Source organism: Pantherophis guttatus, chromosome 3, assembly GCF_059756535.1.
Source record: "Pantherophis guttatus breed Tessera chromosome 3, ASM5975653v1, whole genome shotgun sequence".
Lineage (NCBI taxonomy): Eukaryota > Metazoa > Chordata > Lepidosauria > Squamata > Colubridae > Pantherophis > Pantherophis guttatus.
In genome coordinates, this window is record NC_142065.1 from 164,334,908 (window position 1) to 164,355,626 (window position 20,719).

General features: G+C 37.4%; 1 protein-coding gene across 4 annotated transcripts in view; it reads left to right on the top strand.

Moving 5' to 3' along the window:
• The first annotated feature begins 111 nt into the window (after nucleotides 1-111).
• The window catches only part of LAMA1 (laminin subunit alpha 1), a 97,581-nt gene continuing 76,973 nt past the window's right edge, over nucleotides 112-20,719 (top strand). For all 4 annotated transcript variants that reach the window (XM_034429506.3, XM_034429507.3, XM_034429508.3 and 1 more), the window contains exons 1-3: nucleotides 112-387; nucleotides 14,910-15,080; nucleotides 15,639-15,751. In XM_034429506.3, coding sequence (XP_034285397.2) covers nucleotides 309-387; nucleotides 14,910-15,080; nucleotides 15,639-15,751 — 363 coding nt within the window. In that variant the 5' untranslated portion in view covers nucleotides 112-308. The remainder of the gene's footprint in view (nucleotides 388-14,909; nucleotides 15,081-15,638; nucleotides 15,752-20,719) is intronic.

Genomic DNA, 20,719 nt, shown 5'->3' on the forward strand with positions numbered 1-20,719 from the left:
TCCACTTTGGGGGTTCCCGCGGGACCCCGGGATTACACCCCCGGAGCATCCAAGCCCCAGGGAAGGACCCCATCCTTGTGGGAATGGTTTCCGCCGGACCTGCAGCTTGCCAAGGGCTGGAAGGTTCACGTACTGCAGAGGGCGGCAGAGATAAGGGCGGGTGACAAGAAGGGGCGGGCGCGGCGGAGCCGGACTGCTGCTTCGCGGCAGAGTAGAAAGCGGCAACAAAAGGCATCTCCGGAGCCTGAAGCTTCCCGCCCTTCCACCTGTGGAGCCGCTTCGCGCCGCTCCAGCCAAACCGCGGGGAAATGGGCAGCCGCGCCTGCTCGTGGCAGCTGGTGCTCCCGGCTTTGCTGCTCCTCGGCGGCGCCGAGGGTCAGCTTCGAGGTGAGCGCTCCATTCCGACCAGGCTGCGGGGAATCCCGAGGGTTGAACCCCGGGCCTTAGCCGCCGTGCCCAGAGTGGTGGCGGTCGAGCCCTTGCCCGGGTCACCTAATCCTTGTCGAAAGCACGTGAGGATGGGGTCCGTGTCCTGGAGGCTGTAATCCTCGAACCCCCCCCACCCCCGGCCGTTTAAGCCAGTGAGCCGCGTGCCTGGTTCGTCCGGCCGCGCAAGGCGAGGGCGCGCAGCCGGAGCTAAGGGGAAGGAGGTCAGCGGGGTCAGCGGGGCGTGATGCTCCGGCGGCGGACAAACACCTTCGATTTCTTCGCGTGCTTTTTTTTTCCCCACCAGCTCAAGCGGGGAGGGTAGAAAAGCTCCCGGAGTTCGTGCTCCGCCGGTAGCACGTGCTAAAAGTTAAGTTTTCGGTCTCCACCGAAGGGGAGAGAGAGAGAGAGACAAAGGCCAGCGTTAAGATGCCGAAAGGGGCTGGGGGCTTCATTGATGTATCACGGGGTCCTTGAATCCGGGAAAGATCCTTCTTTGCCCCGAGAGCAGCCCTGCTACCCCTCGCCACGATTCGCTTTTCCCCACCGGCTTGGCTCTTCCAGTTCCCATCCGCCCCTCTGTTCTTGCCGGCCATCCTGTTTGCAATTTACAACTCCTTTCCACTCTACTCTTCTCCGCTGTTTCATCTTCTTGCGGGAAAGGAGTTTTTCGCCTTTTGCCGGTTTGAGTTGAAGCCCCCGCCCGTTTGCTTTAAAGTGGGTTTTTTTGTATTCTTCGTCTTGTTTTCAATTGGGTAAAACAAAAACAAAACAAAATTAAATTAAATACGCTTTTTGAAAAGTTTAGAAATGTTTGTCTTCTTGCGGGCTTGGTGGAATTGCCCTCAAGGCTGGCATCTTTCCTCCCAACAAAAATAAATAGCCAGACTGACAGTATTCCCCTTCCAGCCTTCAGATGCTCTTTTCTTTGTAAATTGGCTGTTTACTATTAGGGGTTTTTAGAACCATTGCAACTCTGAAGGCTGCTGGTTCTCTTCCCTCTCTTTTATTTTTCTTCTCTCCCCCCCCCACCCTCCTCCGGAGTTTGCCAAACTCCATTCCTAGCAAAATGGAATTTGGGACTTCAAGGCTAGGAAGGGGATCCTGCATGGGGCTAGTCGGACCCATGAAGCACCGCAGGGGAGAGCTGGATTTCATGAAGTTGCTTTTGTGAGACTGAAACAAGTGTGTAATCAGCTATTCAGAACAGATAACGGTGATGGTATACAATAGTGTGGGTTCTGGTGAATGGGAGAAACAAAGCTTTGGAATATATCTTGTACCCTGCGGACTAGAAATTGAAAAAAAAAATATTGCAGAGCTGCTGTAGGTGGTCTAAGCACATTATAAATTGTCTGTAAAGATTACAGCTGGATCTCTATTCTGAATGGGGGGACAGATGAGGAAGACAATAAAACTATTAAGATTGAAAACACATGTTGTTTTATAAAGATATAATTATTAATGCCAAAAGTTGTTTTTAAAAATTCTATGGTAGAAGAAATCATGTCTTAATTCTCTCTCTTTTTGTGTGGGGGACAAACAACAGCATAACCATATACGTTTCAATTTAAAAGTCAATTAACATAATTTTATAATCGGGAATTGCTTTAAGATTTAGGGAGATTGAAACAGGTTCAGTGAACAGTAGTAAAGATGATCAAGGAATTAGAAACTAAGCCAGTGATTCTTAAACTGTTTCACCCCTTTCCTGATCTCAATGTCATTGTCCCCCCACCCCAAAGACTTTGTAACTTTGTAACACATAGTGGCAGTGTCAGCCTCTTTTTACTTCACATTTTATTTGTTTAGCAACATATAACATACAAACAAAAATAATGGGAAAGTAGGGGAGGACCTAGGGACAGGGGAAGGAAAAAAGGAAAGGGAAAGAAGAAAAGCATTGACTTCCAACTCTTTAGCCCAGTAGAATAAGATAACATACAACCTCAACTTTTTACTTTTACGTTGTAATATATACTAGCCATTTCTATAACAACAACAAACCTACCTAATAAGTTTCATTTTTTTCCAACTCAAGCACAAAAAAACAGAAGTGGTTTCCAAGTAAAGAGAAAGTTAATTGTATTCTTTTCTTTAATTGAAGCAGTCAATTTGGCCATCTATGCTTACTCCATCAGCTTTTGCAGCAAGTTATCTTTTGTGGGAATTAAAGTGTCTTTCCATTTTTGTGCATAGAGCATTCTTGCTGATGTCAGCATACATTTGAAGTCCTTTTAGGCAGTGGCAGTCTCAAACTGGATCCTCAAGTCACAAACTCCATTACATCCAGGAGGTGCCCAAATTAATGCCAATCCTGGTAATTAACCTCAGTTTAAGAACACTGAATTAAGCCTTATGAAGAAACATGGAAGAACTGGATAGTTTTAACAGTACAGGTAGTCCTTGACTTACAACAGTTCGTTTAGTGACTGTTCAAAGGTACATCACTGAAAAAAGTGATTTATGACTATTTTTCACACTTATTACTGTTGCAGCATTCCCATGGTCATCTGATTTATATTTGGGTGCTTGAAAACTGGTTCATATTTATGACAGTTGCAGTGTCCCAGAATCATGTGATCATCTTTCGCAACCTTCTTACAAGCAAAGTCAATGAGGAAGCCAGATTCACTTAACAACCATATTACTATTTATTTATTTATTGGTTCGATTTATATGCTGCCCTTCTCCGGAGACTCAGGGCGGCTTACAATGCATTAAGCAATAGCCTTCATACTTTTGTATATACCTGCTTAGTAGGGCTTTCGCCCCCCCCCCCTATTTTTATACAAAGTCAGCTTATTGCCCTCACAAACCCGGGTCCTCATTTTACCTACCTCGAAAGGATGGAAGGCTGAGTCAACCTTAAACCTGGTGAGATTTGAACTTGCAGTAATTGCAGGCAGCTGGTGCTACTTAACAGCACTTTAGTCTGCTGCGCCACCAAGGCTCTACTAATTTAATAACTTCAGTGATTCACTTGACAAATGTGGCAAGAAAAGTTGTAAAATGGGGCAAAACTCACTTAACAAATTTCTCACTTAACAGCATAAATTTTGGGCTCGATTGTGGTCGTAAGTTGAGGACTTCCTGTATTAGCAGCTATTAAATCAGGTGATTGACTCCTTTCAGTGGATAAGTTCAAACAGAGGGACAGCCATCTCTCTGGGATGCTTTAACTTGGATTCCTAAATGATGAAAAAGGTTAGACTTGATGGCCTAAAGCTCTGCCTTCTGTTCATATGATTCTGTGTCCCTTGATAATACTAAGATTTCTCAACCTTAGTGAGTTTTAAGATGTGTGGACTTCAATTCCCAGAATTAACTTAGCCAACTTGCTTTCTGGAGAATTCTGGAAGTTGAACTTCACATATCATGAAGTTGCTAAGATTGTGAAACTCTGACAAAGACAATTATTTCCTTAAACGAGAATCACCATTTCCAAAAGGTCACTGTAGATCACTATGGAATTTTTTGTTATGAGTAAACCATTTATGTAAGCTATTAAGTATGCATCTGAAGTAACCTATGGACCATTTTTGCCAAATGGTCCCAGATTATCCCAGAAATAGGATACAGTTTTGTTGGAATTTTAGATAACTCGACTGATTACTACATATTGTTAGTTTATCATAAAGGAAAGACTAGCAGGCTTTCCTGGTGCTTTCTAGATGTGCTAGATTACAATTCCTATCCTATTCTATAACAATGTTATAGAATGATAATTATACGCTGGTATATTTGGAGGAGTTGGAGGAGACCGATACACTGGAAGCATGAAATCCTAAGAAATCTATAGTAGTTGTCTGTCTTGGACAAGAACACTGGTGTATGGATACCATTTCTCTCTAATCTCTCCTTTTCTGGAAGTGCTGGAATTCCACATACCAGAATTTATTATTTGAGAATTGTGTAACTTTTACTCATACCAGATCTGAAGAGAACAGCTTGTGGATATTTGTATGTGAGGTGTATTTACTATGTGTATCAGAAAAATTGGGAAAAAAAAGATTTTTTGCCTAAATCTCATTGTGATTATATGCATGATAATCCAGATTTCATTATATATTTGCTGTTACAGAAACTTTCTATATATTTCAAGAAATGCACTTATCTGACAAAAACTCACTGTTGGAGATAGGTAAATGGATGTGATAAATTCAATCACGTGGAATCAATGTATTGATATTTCATGGTAGAAAAATAATTTTAAATATAATTTTGATATAGCTGTGATAGCGGCTTACATAATAGATAGTATGTAGATTCTACTTTATTACATTTAATACTGGATTTCTTATAATATGCAATGATGAAAATGATGAAAAAAGAATAACATGCAATGCTAAAAAAGAACATGCGTTGCTTGGTGTGTTTTATTTATCCAAGTCTTTCTTTTCTCTCTGCTAGATGCTGCAAAACAAGACTTTTCTTTACTTACAAATTTGTGACCTGCTTTTCATTACTGTATTGGAAATGCTGGGCCCCCTTCACCAATTTTTACAATATCTCCTTTCATTTTTAAGTGCTCTTTAATTTCCAACCAATTTTCTGTAATTCCTTTCCATGGAAAATGTGCAAAAAATGGAATAACTTTACAGTATCTTTTGTTTTAAACTGTTTGAATTACTTGCTCAGCAGATTGCGAACAATGTATTCCTTTCCCGAACACATTAAAAAATGACTTTTTAACAGATCAGTAGTATTATAAGCATTTTACAGTTTTGTATAAGGGTACATATATATCATTTACTTCTGAGATAATAAGATTTTGGATAAAAGACTGTGAAGCAGAGATTGTAGTATTCTATGGTTTTTTAAATTATTTTAAAAGGCAACATATTCATTTCTGCTAGTTTGGTATGAGCAGTTGTAATGGTCCTTGCAGTAAAAATATATGTATCGTCCTCTTCTATGAGGAGAGATTTTTGTATTACCATCTAGACCAGTGGTGTCAAACTGGCGGTCCACGGGCCAGATGGGTCATGCACAGCCACACCCACTCCAGCTCTGCGAAAGGAAAAAACATCGTGATACGTCATAAGACGACAAATTTAACACCTGTGATCTAGACAGTATCAAGAAATAAAAAGGGACACAAGTCATGTTTTAAGCTATGGTTTGCTGAAAATCCACAATACCTGGCCACACACTAATAATACACGAAACATGGTATTTACATGCTAAACAAATCACATTATGATAAGATGGGCTTTATAAGTTATTGTCAATATTTAAAGCACCTTGCAGTTATATTTTTTTTCGGGCTCTAGACAGACCTGCTGGGTGGGATACTGTTTCCTTTGATGCTAAGCAGTAAATACATTATCAGTGGACTTAACAATCAGTCAATCTCTATTGCTGTTAGTGACCAGAATTTCACTTTAAAAAATTAAAATTTATAAAATAAAGTAAAACTAAACATCATTGGATACTTTCAAAAAGAGACTGGACAACCATTTGTCCGAAATGGTATAAGGCAGGGGTGAAATGCTTCCGGTTGGGACCAGATCACTCGATCCGGTAGCGATGGTGGTGGGTGGTTTGGAGAACCGGTAGCAGAAATCCCTGCCCCCCCCCATGCCCAGCTGAGCCGTGCGATCATCAGGGGCTTTTTTTTTACTTTTAAAAACATTTTTTCTACAAATGCTTTTAAAAGTTAAAAAAAAAAAGCCTCTGATGATCATGCAGCTCAGCTGGGATCGTCAGAGCCTTTTAAAAGCATTTTTTCTACAACCTCTTTGACCGAAGAGGTTGTAGAAAAAATGCTTTTAAAAGTAAAAACAAAAGTTTGTCACCCCCACCAAGCCACGCCCACCCCCACCAAGCCACGCCCACAGAACCGGTAGTAACAAATTTTACATTTCACCACTGGTATAAGGTCTTGAGCAGGGGATTGGACTAGAAGATCTCCAAGGTCCCTTCCAACTTTTATTCTATGTTTATTTTATTTATTTATTTTTTTATTTTATTTTTGATTTGTATACCGCCCTACTCCCGAAGGACTCAGGGCGGTGAACAGCCAAGCAATAAAATACATAAATACACAAAATTTAAAACCAGATAAAATCAAATTAAATCATTTTGGCCCAGACAGATTAAAACACCCCAATAATTTAAAAACAGATTAAAATTTACATATTAAAAGAGGGAGGAGATTAGGCCAAGCCCGCTTGATGGAATAAAAAAGTCTTCACAGCGCGGCGGAAGGTGCGCAGATCCGGAATCCTCCGTATCTCTGGGGGGAGCTCATTCCAGACGGTAGGTGCCCCCACAGAGAAGGCTCTCCCCCTAGGGGTCGCCAGCCGACACTGTTTGGCTGACGGCACCCGGAGGAGTCCCTCTCTATGAGAGCGTACTGGCCGGTGGGAGGCTATTGGTGGTAGTAGGCGGTCCCGTAGATAACCAGGTCCTAAGCCATGGAGCGCTTTGAAGGTGGTAACCAAAACCTTGAAGCGCACCCGGAAGACCACCGGGAGCCAGTGCAGCTCGCGCAGGAGAGGTGTCACATGAGAGCGCCATGACGCTCCGATTACCACCCGCGCGGCTGCACTCTGCGCCAGTTGGAGCCTCCGGGTGCTCCTCAAGGGGAGCCCCATGTAGAGAGCATTACAATAGTCCAGGCGGGAGGTGACGAGGGCATGAGTGACCGTGCGTAACGAGTCCCGATCCAGAAAGGGACGCAACTGGCGAATCAGGCGAACCTGATAAAAAATCCTCCCGGTCACGGCCGTCAGGTGCTCTTCTAAAGACAGCCGTGAATCCAGGAGGACGCCCAAGTTGCGAGCCCTCTCCGTGGGGGCCATGTTCTATGCGCTAATCAATATGATTGGTTACAGTAGATTTTGCAACCAATTATATTGATTATTTTGTGATTGTTTATTTTTATCTTTGGAAGTTTTAATGTCTATCTTTTTTAAAGTGGAATTACTGATAGTTATAAAGGATTGACTGTGTTCATGAACAGTTTTTTTTTTTTGCAGAAGTGTCATGACCATTATGTGATTACACATCTGTTTATTTTCTTTGCCACAAATCTCTTTACTATTTCATGAATGTATTGGCAAGCATCTGATAGAAATCTGAATGAATGAATGAAAACCAGCCAGAATGAAAACCAGTGTCTAATGGTTTTATATCTCACCTCTTTTGTACAACATAACATGGCATACAGGTAGTCTTCAATTTACTATCACAATTGGGATTGAAATTTGTAAGTAGCTTTTTAAAAGCGTCATTCCTATTATGTTGTATTCTCCAACATAAACAGCATAAAATTCCTTGATTTAAAAAGATCTTAAATCCTTTGAGAATGCAGCTGTTAACATTTTGAAAAGAAATGCATAATTTTTTTGAATTAATTTGAACAGAATAAAAATTATGGTTTATTGATCTAAAGTGATCTAGGAGTAATGTGCCTTCTGCCTTATCTAATCCGAATGATAAATTCAAAACTATTTTGATATAACTGTAGTTTAATCAAAATTCTCGCAGTAACGACTATGGTAAATAAAATCTGAAAATTCTTTTGTGTGCAAAAGAGTAGGATACATGAGAAAGAAATGTGATCCCAAGAGGAACATCTTTATGTGCATATGCTAAAAGGAGGAGGAGTCTTACATAGTTAACTATGACCTGGCTTACTGCTGATATACTGTACATGGGGATCCTATTTAGGCTGTGAAAGATTTACAATTTCTTCTCTGCAGGATGCGCCTATGGGTATTCAGTAGCTTTAGCAACAAACTCACACAAAAACAGTTGAGCCTAATATGTATAAGGTGTAGAGACTGATTTAAAAGTTTCCTCACTGTATTCATCCTTCTTCAATATGACACCTTTCAGATTTATTTGATCTGATTTATTCAACTATATTAATTCCATCCAGAAGTTTATTTTGAGTTATAAATTAATAATGAAACCACTGAAATGTAATTTAATTATGATTCCAGGATTAATCCAATACTTTTGAGGTTTTGCTAAAAGTTAAGATTTTCGTAATTATTTTTTAGTAATTTTTATAGAATAGATCTATACAATAACAATCTGATTTAGGGTCTAATTTGAGGTGACCCAGAGCTCTAAAATGACTAATCTGATCTGGATCATACTGATTATAGTCCAGTCCCACTGATGTCTGGACCTGAAGCAAAAAATGAAATTCAGACTCTAAAGTTAGAAAATCAATTTTTATTTTTCATCAGAGTACAATAAAATTATTTTAAAAGATGATTACTTTTCCTGAGTGCAGGGAAGATGACTGATGAGTCAGAATTATAATGGAGAATTTTACTGACTTTTCTACAAATAAATACGTCTCTAGGTCAGATCAGCAATAGCTGATAAAACCTCACACAACTGCCCAGGATAAAAGGCACAGGAAATCTTCTCAGCCCCCAATTTTTATTAAAGCTTCCTCCCCCACCCAAATATTGTGATTGGCATCTCCAAGGCAAACAAGAATTTCTTTTGAGGAAGGAACTGACTCAAACTCACCTTTCTCTTATCCTTCCATATCCTCTTGGTGCTATTACCTCTTGCTATACCCAGAATGGAGTAGGTAAAAACCCAAAATTTAAAATGTTTTGACTTGTATATTTTGACCTGAATAGATGAAAAACAGTTATGAATAAGCCTACTTCTCTTCTAATTAATTGCATACTAAACTGATGGTCATGCATTGTATGCAGAATAAGTTGGTTATTACAGGTAGCCTTCTACTTACAACAGTTCATTTAATGACTGTTCAGAGTTACAATGGCACTGAAAATAGAATAGAATAGAATTCTTTATTGGCCAAGTGTGATTGGACACACAAGGAATTTGTCTTGGTGCATATGCTCTCAGTGTAGATAAAAGAAAAGATACATTCATCAAGAATCATAAGGTACAACACTTAATGATTGTCATAGGGTACAAATAAGCAATCAAATCATATTAGGAAACAATATAAATCGTAAGGATACAAGCAACCAAGTTACAGTCATACAGTCATAAGTGGGAGGAAATGGGTGATAGGAATGATGAGAAGATTAATAGTAGTGCAGACTTAGTAAATAGTTTGACAGTGTTGAGGGAATTATTTGTTTAGCAGAGTGATGGTGTTCGGGGAAAAAAACTGTTCTTGTGTCTAGTGATTTATGGCTGTTTTTCACATGACCATTGCAGCATCCCCACAGTTACGTGATCAAAATTCAGATGCTTGGCAACTGATTCATATTTATGATGATTCCAGTCCTCAGGTTTGTGTGATCGCCTTTTGCGACCTTCTGACAAAGTCAATGACGAAGCCAGATTCACTTCACAACCATACAACTGTGGCAAGAAAGGTTGTAAAATGGGGCAAACAACTTTCTCAGTAACAGAAATTTTGGGCTCAATTGTGGTTGTAAGTCGGGGACTACCTATATTTACAACTCCAGCTAGAATAAAGTAGCATTTGTTCTGCCCACAAAGGGGTGACACATACAAATCTTGTGAAGCTGTTCTGAATAGGATAAAGATTAAGTTTAATAAACAAATACTTTTTCCTATCTCAGAAAATGTTGTCAGCATGTACTGATTAGTTGCAGGTATTTACAGGACTTAAACAGACTGAAGGATTCATCTGAAAGTTCCCTTTTCTTTGTTCTTTAATAAGGATTCAGCAGCTGCTGTCCTTGGGACACTCCTTGCTGTTATCTTCCAGATAGGATAACGAAATACTATGTACGTTAGAAAACATGCTATATTAAGAGGTTACTTAATTATTTTTTACAAATAAAATATCAAAAATTCCTAAAAATATTTAATGGTTATAGTACAACTTTTATAAAATCTTCATATTGTCTCTTGAAACAGCAGTTTGGTGTTAGTGACAATTATTTTGTAGATGTAAATTTGTCCACGTTCTTTTTTTGGGAGGGGAGTGGGGTAGGGGGGAGAGAAGAATATTAAAAAATTCCAACAAATTTTTGAGACCAAACTTTATTAAAAATAATTTTTCTTATCATTTATCTAATGTAGGTAGAACCAATTCATTTGAGCTTTTGTTAGTAGTTTGCTTTAACAATTTAGTAGTAAGCACTAAGTAGTAAACAATTTAGTAGTAAACTAAAAACTTACTGTTTTTTCCAGAATGCCACTAAATGACATGTTTTTTTAGAAATGAATTTAGTCTCTGAAGATGAATTATTTTGATAATTTTATTACTTTGTGAATCTCACAAAATGGGACTCTTAGTAGATATTACCCTGAAATAAAAATCTTGTTTTTCTCAAATATATTTACCATAAACTGTAGCTGCTCCAATCTTTTTAGGATTTCTATGTATACATCACTTTTTATCTTCTGGAAGGAAGCTTTTTTTTTTTTACTGTCAGCAGGGTATGGTGGTGCCAAACTGATAAGAAATATTATCTGTGAAGTTTGTGTAGTAAATAACTTGAAGGAATTTAGAGGATTGTGAGCTTTAATGAGATCACGTAGACTCTGAAATATTCAAGCAGCAAAGCAGATGGTTTTATTACTTCCTCTTGGAATTAATGGCTTCAAAATGTTGTCCGAAGTATTGCAAAATGCTTTTCAAGACAGGGATGCACTATTTGTCAGAGAGAACAAAAATAATGTGATTATGTCTTAAAATGTATTTATTATCTACATCCAGAGAGAGAGACAGAGAGAGAATGAGAATTGAGAATAAAGTTTTCCTAGAATATGTGACAGAAAAATCATCACATTGTCCTAATGCTAAATATAAAAAACATAATTGATTAAAATAGAATATTGAAATCTACAGCATAGTTTAATAATTTTAAAAAATTATATATGTTTAAATAATTAAAAATTAGTTTTTATATTTAAGATTGTTATATCCTTGATGTAAAAAAATCTAAGGATTTAGTTATTAACAAGATATCTGTAGTGAATATATATTTAATACTGAGGAGGAAAGTATACCGTATTTTTCAGAATATAAGGCGCACTTCCCCCCCCAAAAAAGAGGGTGAAAATCTGGGTGCGTCTTATACTCCAAATGTAGCCCGCACAGCCTCGCAAACGGAAATTTCAGAGGCTGAAAGAAGCCTCTGAAAGAAGCTTCAGAAAAGAAGCCTCAGAAATGAAGCTTCAGAAAAAAAGCCTCTGAAAGGTTTTTATCTAAAATAATATGTCAAGCAACAAAAGAAGAATCAGTAAAGGTTCTAACCAAACTATGTTAACAAATCTGGAAAATGACAATAACCAACAGATCGGAAGAGGTTAATCTACATACTAATACCAAAGAAAGGAGATTGAACAGATAGTCCTTCAGAATAAAAGCCTCTGAAAGAAGCTTCAGGAAAAAAAGCCTTTTTTTCTGAAGCTCTGTTTCGGAGGCTTTCAGAGGCAGAATTTTTTTTTTCTGAAACAGAATTTCAGAAGTTTCAAAGGCAGGAAAAAAAAGCAAGGCACAGAGCTCACAACCAACCTGTTGCTAAAATTCACTTCTGGAAACAGCTGATTGGGGCTATTCCGATCCACCAATCAGCTTTTTTCTTATTTTCCTCCCCAAAAATAAGGTGCGTCTTATACTCCAATAAATATGGTATTTATAGTTTTTGAATGAGCTTTAATTGGTTATAATTTTTTCTCCTACAGAAGTCAGGTATTATAAGCAAAGTTGTAGCATTAAATAAAGTAGAATAGCTATTCTGTGGCAGGACAATGTGCCATTTTATTTTTTATTACTAGCTTCAGGAGAATGTAAAAGTTTGCAGAAGTAGAACTGAACTCCTTTGGAATTGGGGCAGGTACCAAATGTTCAGTTAACACACTCCCTCAAAAGAGGCCCAATAGAGTTGTAAGATTGAAAGCATATATTTATTTAGTGTATGACATTAGATAGGAGACTACAGAGTAATTGTTTGGCTGCCTAAAATTACTCTAGTACATTCGGTTCAGACTCACGCACTATTTATGGTGCATCACAAGCTTTTCCCTTCACAGATACTGCCTCGCGTTTGGGCATTCGGGCAGATCCGGTACCGGTTGGGATCATACTTCTGCATGCAGCGCTGTTATTTCTCCCATTGAAGTGATACCTATTTATCTGTATGTAGTTTATATGTAACATGGTTTTGAACTGTAGCTTGGCAGAAGCTGAGACAAGTGACGGGAATTACTCTATCACATGTTGGTAGAATCACCAGAATACAGACTTTCTCCAGAATTTATAAGACAATACTTAAACGAGTAGACAGAATACAACAGCTTGCCCTTTTTAAATAAGACAACAGGGAAAGACTTAAATAATAAATTTTTCCACTTAAAAATTTATCACTTTTTTATTCAAATGTCATTCATACTTGGAAAATATTCAGCCTCTCTAACCAGGGATGAAATGCTACCTGTTTGCACTGGTTCGGGCGAACCGGTAGCAGCGGTGGCGGGTGATTCGGAGAACCGGTATTGGCGGCAGTGTGAGGCTCCACCCACCCACCTGGACGTCGTTACTTCCTGGTTTTAACCAGGAAGTAACCTGTTTTTACCCTCTATGCATGCGCAGAAGGCTTGGTTCATGTGCGAAAGTCCAAAATCGCATGTGACCCATGCGCACACTTCCGAACTGGTAGTGAAGGTAAGTAGATTTCACCCCTGCCTCTAACCCATTGAAATTTGTTAGGGTGTTAGGATCTATCATTAAGTAAAAGATATCCAGAATATTTGTTCTGAAATAAAATATACACATACCGTTTGAATACCATGGTATTCAAAATGTGTACTTCTTTCTCCCAGCTGAAATGGGTAGGCTTTTAAAAATTCAGTACTGTAACTATAAATGTCAGATGAACTTTCCAAGGTATAAAGAAGATTGCAAAATGAAATTTAAATGCTAAAATGGAAAATGTATCCATAATTGCAGTCAGTTTTATAACCAACAATATTTAATTCAATTCAATTCAATTTAATTTAATTTAATTTAATTTAATTTAATTTAATTAATCATATTTCTATGCTGCCCAACTCCCAAGGGACTCTGGGCGGCTTACAACAAAAATATTTTTGAGTACTATCTATAAATTTAATTATTCCTTAATAATATTTAATATGGTCTATTCAAGCTCAGTGAATTATGCTTTTTGATTTAGCATTATGTAGGTATGTTCAAATTACACCAACTTTTTTTTTTTTTAAACTGAGACAACATATCTGGCTCTTAAAAGAAAGAATGCACAGTTGGGTAAAAAAAGCATAAAATGAATGCCACATTGTTATGGTAGGTAAAAGTTTTGAAAGAACTCCAATTCTTCACAGTTCATTGTTTAAATTAGTACTGCCTCATTTATTTATTTTCCTAAGCACAGATTAGCAATTTTTATCCCATTAGTACTTTTTCAGCTACAAGATTTAAAGAAAAAAAAAGAAGGCCAGGAAATTGGTAGTCCCAAATCCTAAATATATTTGCAGTTTCCTGGGGAGCAGCCTTATTAGTCTGTTGCAATAAAAATAACATACAGGTAGTGCTCAACTTATGGCTACAACTGAGCCCAAAATATACATTGTTAAGCAAAATTATGGTTAAATCTGTTTTTCCCCCATTTTATGATCTTTCTTATTAAGTGAATCACTGCAATTGTTAAGTTAGTAACACGATTGTTAAGTGAATTTGGCTTCCCCATTAAGTGAATTTGGCTTGTCAGAAGGTCGCAATGTGATCACATGACCTCAGGACATTGCAACCTGAATTTTGATCATGTGACCATGGCCATGCTGCAATGAAAAATGGTTATAAATAACAATGCCATTGAAACTTCAGTCACTAAACAAATGATTGTAAGTTGAAGAATAACTGCACTGTATTTTGCCAAATAATTACACTTATTATGCTTTATGACGAAGATTTTAGGAAGCAAAATGAAAGCCCCTTTGTGATTAAAAATATCCATTACACCTCTACAGCACTTCTCACACTCGGAATTGGGCCAATATAAGTTGTACTTTTGATATATAAACTTCAGCGTGTCATGCAAGGCTTTATATTGTCCTTGAGTTAGTAGAGTATTGTGTTAGTTGACTATTTTTTGTTAAACTTGTTTAGAAGATTTTTACTTTTTGTTTTGTTTTAAAGTATCCTCGAAGTATAGCTTAGAGGTTAAGGGTCCTTAAATGTTACTGCTTCATTGAATAAATCTGGTAGAAGTTTATATTCAGCTATCCTGAATTGTGTGTTAAGAAGTAATATTTTATAATGCATAGCAATTTCTTTTTGTCATGTATTATTAAATTAGTTTTTGGCAGAAATATTGATTAAATTGAACTATGATGGGGGAAAACATCTTTCTTGAACTTCAGACAACTATTCTTCATATAGTGATTCTCTCTGTGATATATTATACTAAAGCAATTATTTGTTAATGTAGTAAATTTATAGCATGTTGCTACTGACACATAAGACATTACTTGATGATTTGATAAAGACTGCCATAGAATGTTAATAAAGGTTCACATCTAATCTCTTTCAGGTTTATTTCCTGCCATTCTAAACCTAGCTAGTAATGCTCATATCAGCACCAATGCTACTTGTGGTGAAAAAGGCCCTGAAATGTTTTGTAAACTTGTGGAGCATGTTCCAGGCCGGCCCCTACGCAATGCACAGTGTCGAATTTGTGATTACAATAGTGCAAATTCCAAAGGCAAGTTTATTACATTATACTTTTTCTAGACATTTTGTGAATCATTGTCTACCAAGTAGATCAGACCAGGAAAGCAACTCTACAGGAAGGCTAAAATGACTTTTATTGAGATTGGCTATAATAATAGAATTTTGCAACTCTGATTATACTGAATGCTTCATATTATATCGTTCTTATACTTAGGAATTAAAGTATTAAAGGTGAATTAAAGGTGTTCAGCTGCTTCTGCTTGTTATCTCATTGTTCTGAATTTTCAACTAAGTAACTACTGCTTATTTCCATCAAGGTCCTCTTTCTTATTCTCTACAACCACTATTTGTTGTGCATAGTAGTAAGGTCAACTCACGTGAAAGCTCCAATTTAAATTAAAACAGAATTCTGAGTTGTATTTAATCTTAGATTTGTGGTCTGGTCTTTATATATCATAGTCTAGATTGATTGAACTGATCTATTTTCTTTTATGACTTGTATACATTAATATATAGGAGTGGTTGTAGCATGGCAATAATACATTAAAAGAAACTGGGAAAATTTGATCGTAATTTGTGTTTATTTTAGAACAACATCCTATCTCAAATGCTATAGATGGTACTAATCACTGGTGGCAAAGTCCTAGCATTCAGAATGGAAGAGAATACCATTGGGTAACAATAACTCTAGACCTAAGACAGGTAAGTAGAGGCAATTTGTTTTCATTCCTAATGGACTATTTGAATTTTTTAAATTATTGCTCTTTAATGTACAGTGATGGCAATTGGAAAATTATCTCATGTTTCTTAGAAGCTTAAGGCAACATACATTGAAGGTCACCCTTATCTTTATCTCCATAACATTTCTGTGAAGTAGATTGGATTGAGATAAATAAATGCCCGTAGCAACTCAATGCATGCATGGTCCAGTTGAGTCTTGCATTTAATTTTTTTCTGTTCATGGTACATATCAACACACTGTACTAGCAAATGTCAGAATTGCTCTAAACTATTCAGTGTAAACTAGCTGACACTCAGTTGATTGACCCTATATATCAACCAGTAGTGGGTTGCAAAACCCATTGCTGCTGGTTTGCTTGCGCGTGCGCACATGCTGCTTCTGCGCATGTGCAGAAGCGTCCGGAATGGGTGGGTGGAGCCTCCCGCCGCAGCCACTACGGTTTGCTGATCCAGATAGAACTGGTAGCAACCCACCACTGATATGAACAATATATATGACATATCATTTAAATTTTCATTCTTTCTTCATAAGCCTTTGATTACTAGAATTCAACAAGAAGTGTTGAGCTTTCTCTGGATTGAGTGCAATATTTGATCTCGAATAATGTGCTAAGAAACATTCAAAAAGGCAATGCCTGGGGTCAGAACAAAGATAAAATGAAAGTAATTTTAGTAAATTGTATTTAACAATTTACAGAAACATAATAGTTGTTTTTGCTTACTGTTATATTAAAAATGCAGTTTGGTTAGTGCAGCTTAGCTATATGTCCTGTACTAACTGAAGAAACTTAAAATAAGTGAGTAAAATTCATAGACACTTACACATACATACTTAATATGTGCTAAAATGGAATTATTATCTTTTGAAAAAGGATTAAAGGATTATTTTGAAATTACATATCAAAACTCCATCATGAGATAAGAAAACTATTTCTTTGGAGAGCTTTAAAGATGAAAGCATACTCAGAAAAGCAATTTATGTCTCAATACTAAGCCATTATTTGTAAAAGAGATCACTTTTCTATGAAAAGTTAAGTGATAACTTAAAATATGGAACAGCTGTTGACCTAGCTAGTTATATAAATATGGAAGTAGCTCTGATTGAGTAATTTGCAGTTGATATATATTTTATCAGCTTTGAACTAGCCTTCATTATATGGCATTGATTTAAAATTAAACTTGTAAGAGACAAAAATTAACATTGGCTCATCTGCAGTTCACTGCTAAACATATTATTCAGACTTTAATTAACTTTTTAAAAAGAAGCATCATATCATTTATATGTATAAAATCTTTCCAAATCGGCATTGCATTTTTCTTCTTAAGGCATTCCAGCATTCATTAAATTGATTTTATACCTTTCACCATGAAGTGTCTCTTTTTCCTTATTTCTTTCTGCTTTACAGCATTTTATTTTTTAAAAAAGCATTTCATACTGATATACATTTGTTTTCAGTAAGAAAGCATTTGGCTTAATAAAGATTGCTTGGGATCTGTGAATGATTACTCCTCAGTTAGTAATTTTAACATGGAGAAATTGCCCAATGTGTTCCAAGTTCTTCAGCTGTTTGAATTGCCTCAAGGGGAATACATATATATTAATTTCTAAAACTAATCTTGAATTATTAACCATTTTCCAAGTAGATATAAATTAAAACATACATTAATATATTGGTTTTGGAGGGTTAATTTATATACAGTAAGTGAAACATAGTTTGATAGTAAATCTGCCCATAGAAAAACACAAGATGATGAAAATCAGTCCACTTTTGTGGAAGATAATAAACTGCCAAGAGTGGGCAGAGAAGAGGCAGAGAAGATGTGGAGTTATTTATTCGTTATGTAGATTTAGAACTTACTTTTGAAACAAAATGACACATCAAAATTCTTTTTCTATGGCTTCCTTTTTTGCCCTGAGAAAAGTTACTTGACAGAAGTTCTTGAATTTTTGTGATCTTATCTATTAATGGTTCTGCCTGTTGGGTAAAGTCTGAAATTTATGAAATGATTTGTTAGGGTGATCCTTGGATTAGTATTATATCCTTCTAGTAGTATCTTCTGGGAGGAGTATCAAAGTAGGCAAGATGGTAGTCACAGCTTGCAATTGCAATTGCTCTGGTTGAGGTCACACAAATGTACAAAGGGGTAGAATTTCAATCATGATGACATGATTTTCAGTTAATTATGATAGCCATAATTCTTAATCAATTGTGTGCAAACTGTTTTGGACAGTTTGTTGCACCTGGCCTATGAAACCAGGTTGGTAGCTATAAGACCAGGACAAAGAAAAGATTGCAGGTAAAATCGTTTTTGAGTCACTCTTTATATTTCATAACTCTATGTACTTGTTGTTTTCTTGGCTATAGTAATGGAATGATTTCTAATTGCCTCATTTGGGTATCGGCATATTTTTTTTTAGTTTCCAGTCCAGTCTACAGCCCTGATATTTTCTGATTGACTTTATTAAGAGTTTATTTTTCTTTTTTTTAAGATACAGATAATGGCTTTAATAGTATATCACACCTCCAAGTATTTCCATCATTCCCTTCCCATTTCGTATTGCCAAGTAACATACATGAGAAAACAGAACAAATAAAAGAATAACAAAGGGAAAAGGGAAAAGACCTGGAGGGTAGCAAGAGCATATTAATGCATTTTTTTGTGCCTTGGTAGTTGTGCAGTTGTTCACGTGACTGTGAAGGGAGAATAATAGAGCAACTGTTGATGGGAAATGCAACAAAAGGTTTCTTTGCATTCACTGCCTCCATTTATTTCCTACAGCCTAACTAGTCATGCATTATTTATCATTAGAACATTATGGTTTGAGGCAACCCTGCAATCTTTAGTAAGGGAATTGTTAGCTAACTTTATACAAATGACTGTAATGTTTCCCTAAAGGGGAAAACTCTTTTTTGTTGTTTTAATTAAAATTAATTGATTCAAGGAGAATTGGATGCTGAACAGAAGTTTCTTTATAGTAAGGAATAATCTGTCTAGAAAAGTGTTCGACCTAGAATTACTAGAGGTTTTCAAACAGGGGCTGACCTGTTGATTATGGTTTTGTGAATTCCTGTACCCAGCAGGAAATTGAATCAGATGATGACCTGTTGGATCATTTCCATCTCATCTAAGTTAGAATGCCTGCAATAATTTCTCTGCGTGATTTAAGGGTATAGGGCAATTCAGGCATAGATTTAAATCCAAAGCATTTGTGCTAGGTCTGTGCGTGGACTTGGAACATGTGCATTCTGGCAAAGATCTTCTGGAGTTGGAGAGAGAGAGAGCTGACAAAAGGAAGTCTCGTAGCATGTGAACATGGAGAAATAGAATGTATGTGGCAGGTGGGTGCTAAGCAATGAGGTGGGTGCTAAGCAATGAATGCAAGGTGGGCATTGGAGATGAAAAATAGGTGGTGTTGAATGGAAGTAGCAAATGGATATAGAATTATAGAAAGATGGTGGCATCCAGAAAAGTAGAAAGTAGGAGGTGGGTGGGAAAGAAGCTTTGTGTTGCTAGAAGGGTAAGATGCCTGGAGCCAGTGGATGCAACAATAGGAATGAAGTGGCAGTGGGAAAGGAAATAATGCAGTGGTAGAGAGAGGGCGCAGGTGGGTATGGGATGATACTGGTGGCACAGGAAAGTTAAGGTAGGTATGGATAGACCCAGTGTTTGGCACACTTAAGTTCCTTTCTGATGATGTTCAGAAAGTTGCTGAAAACGTGCCTGTTCTCCCTAGCTTTGAGTCAAGAGTATTGGTTGAGCCATCATAGGATGTTTTGTTGTTATATGGAGTTTCCCTTTTGAAAGTTTAAGATCTCTTTAATTTCCTTTTCTTTTTAATTGTCCCTAGCTTTTAATGTCTGTCACCCTGAGTTATCTGCAGTTGAGTTACTTGAATGAACAAACAAACGAGGGAGTGGTTAAGGAAAGTTAAAATAATGGTCTATCCAGAGTGGTCCTGCTGAACGTCTGCTTCAAAATATGTTTGTTCCATTCATTTTTCACGTCATGTGTATTGTTAATAGATTTTCTGATTCTATGAAGAATGGAGAAAAGATTTATGCCTATACTCTTGCTTGGAAACAGACTAACTGCACCTGTGATTTCCTGTGGGAGAAAAGTTACTCAGAAACACTGTAAATTACAAACATGGGAATAGGAAAGAAAGGTGCTATATGTTGTGGCCCCGCCCTCTGAGCCTGTCCCATCGGAGGAAGAAAGCTCCGAGCATGAGGAAGAGGAGTCAGCCAGGCCTCCCTCTCCAGGCCCCTCCCCTCTGGCATTGTCTCAAGTGCCGGTCGAGGGAGAGGAGACAGCTGATTCCAGTCAAAGTGATAATGAGACATCATTCCTGGACGCACGCCTCCGAAGGCGTGATAAACGTTTGCAGCAGCTTAGGAGGTGTGCTAGGGATTAGCACTGAGTCACTGGACCACACCCCAGAGACCACACCCCAGAGACTATATAATAGAGAGGGGTGGTCAAGGATCTTTTGTGACGAACAAAGCAAAACCTTGGAGTCACTAAAGCCTCGTCCGGAACTGCTGGGAGGAATATTATTTCTGTTTGGACTTTCTTGAACGTTCGTATTTTATCTGTCTGTTTGTGCAAATAAAGTCCCTTGGCAGACGGTGTGTCTATCGCTGCCAAGTCGGAGATAAGAACTGGGTGCGTTCCAAAGTGTTTCCTTAACCCTCGACTGGCTGTGTGTGTGTGTGTGGGTACGGGGACAGATCACTATAACATGTGAATTCATAACATGTTCTGGTCCAGTAATGCACTTCAGTTCCACTTCCAACTGTTTCCTGATGATTTGCAAATATTAAAATCAATAACGAACTCAGCAAATTTATACAGAGACAAAAGATGAGTTCAGAGTTACTGTACAAAAATCCAGTCCTGAAATATGTGGTGATTACATAGAACAAA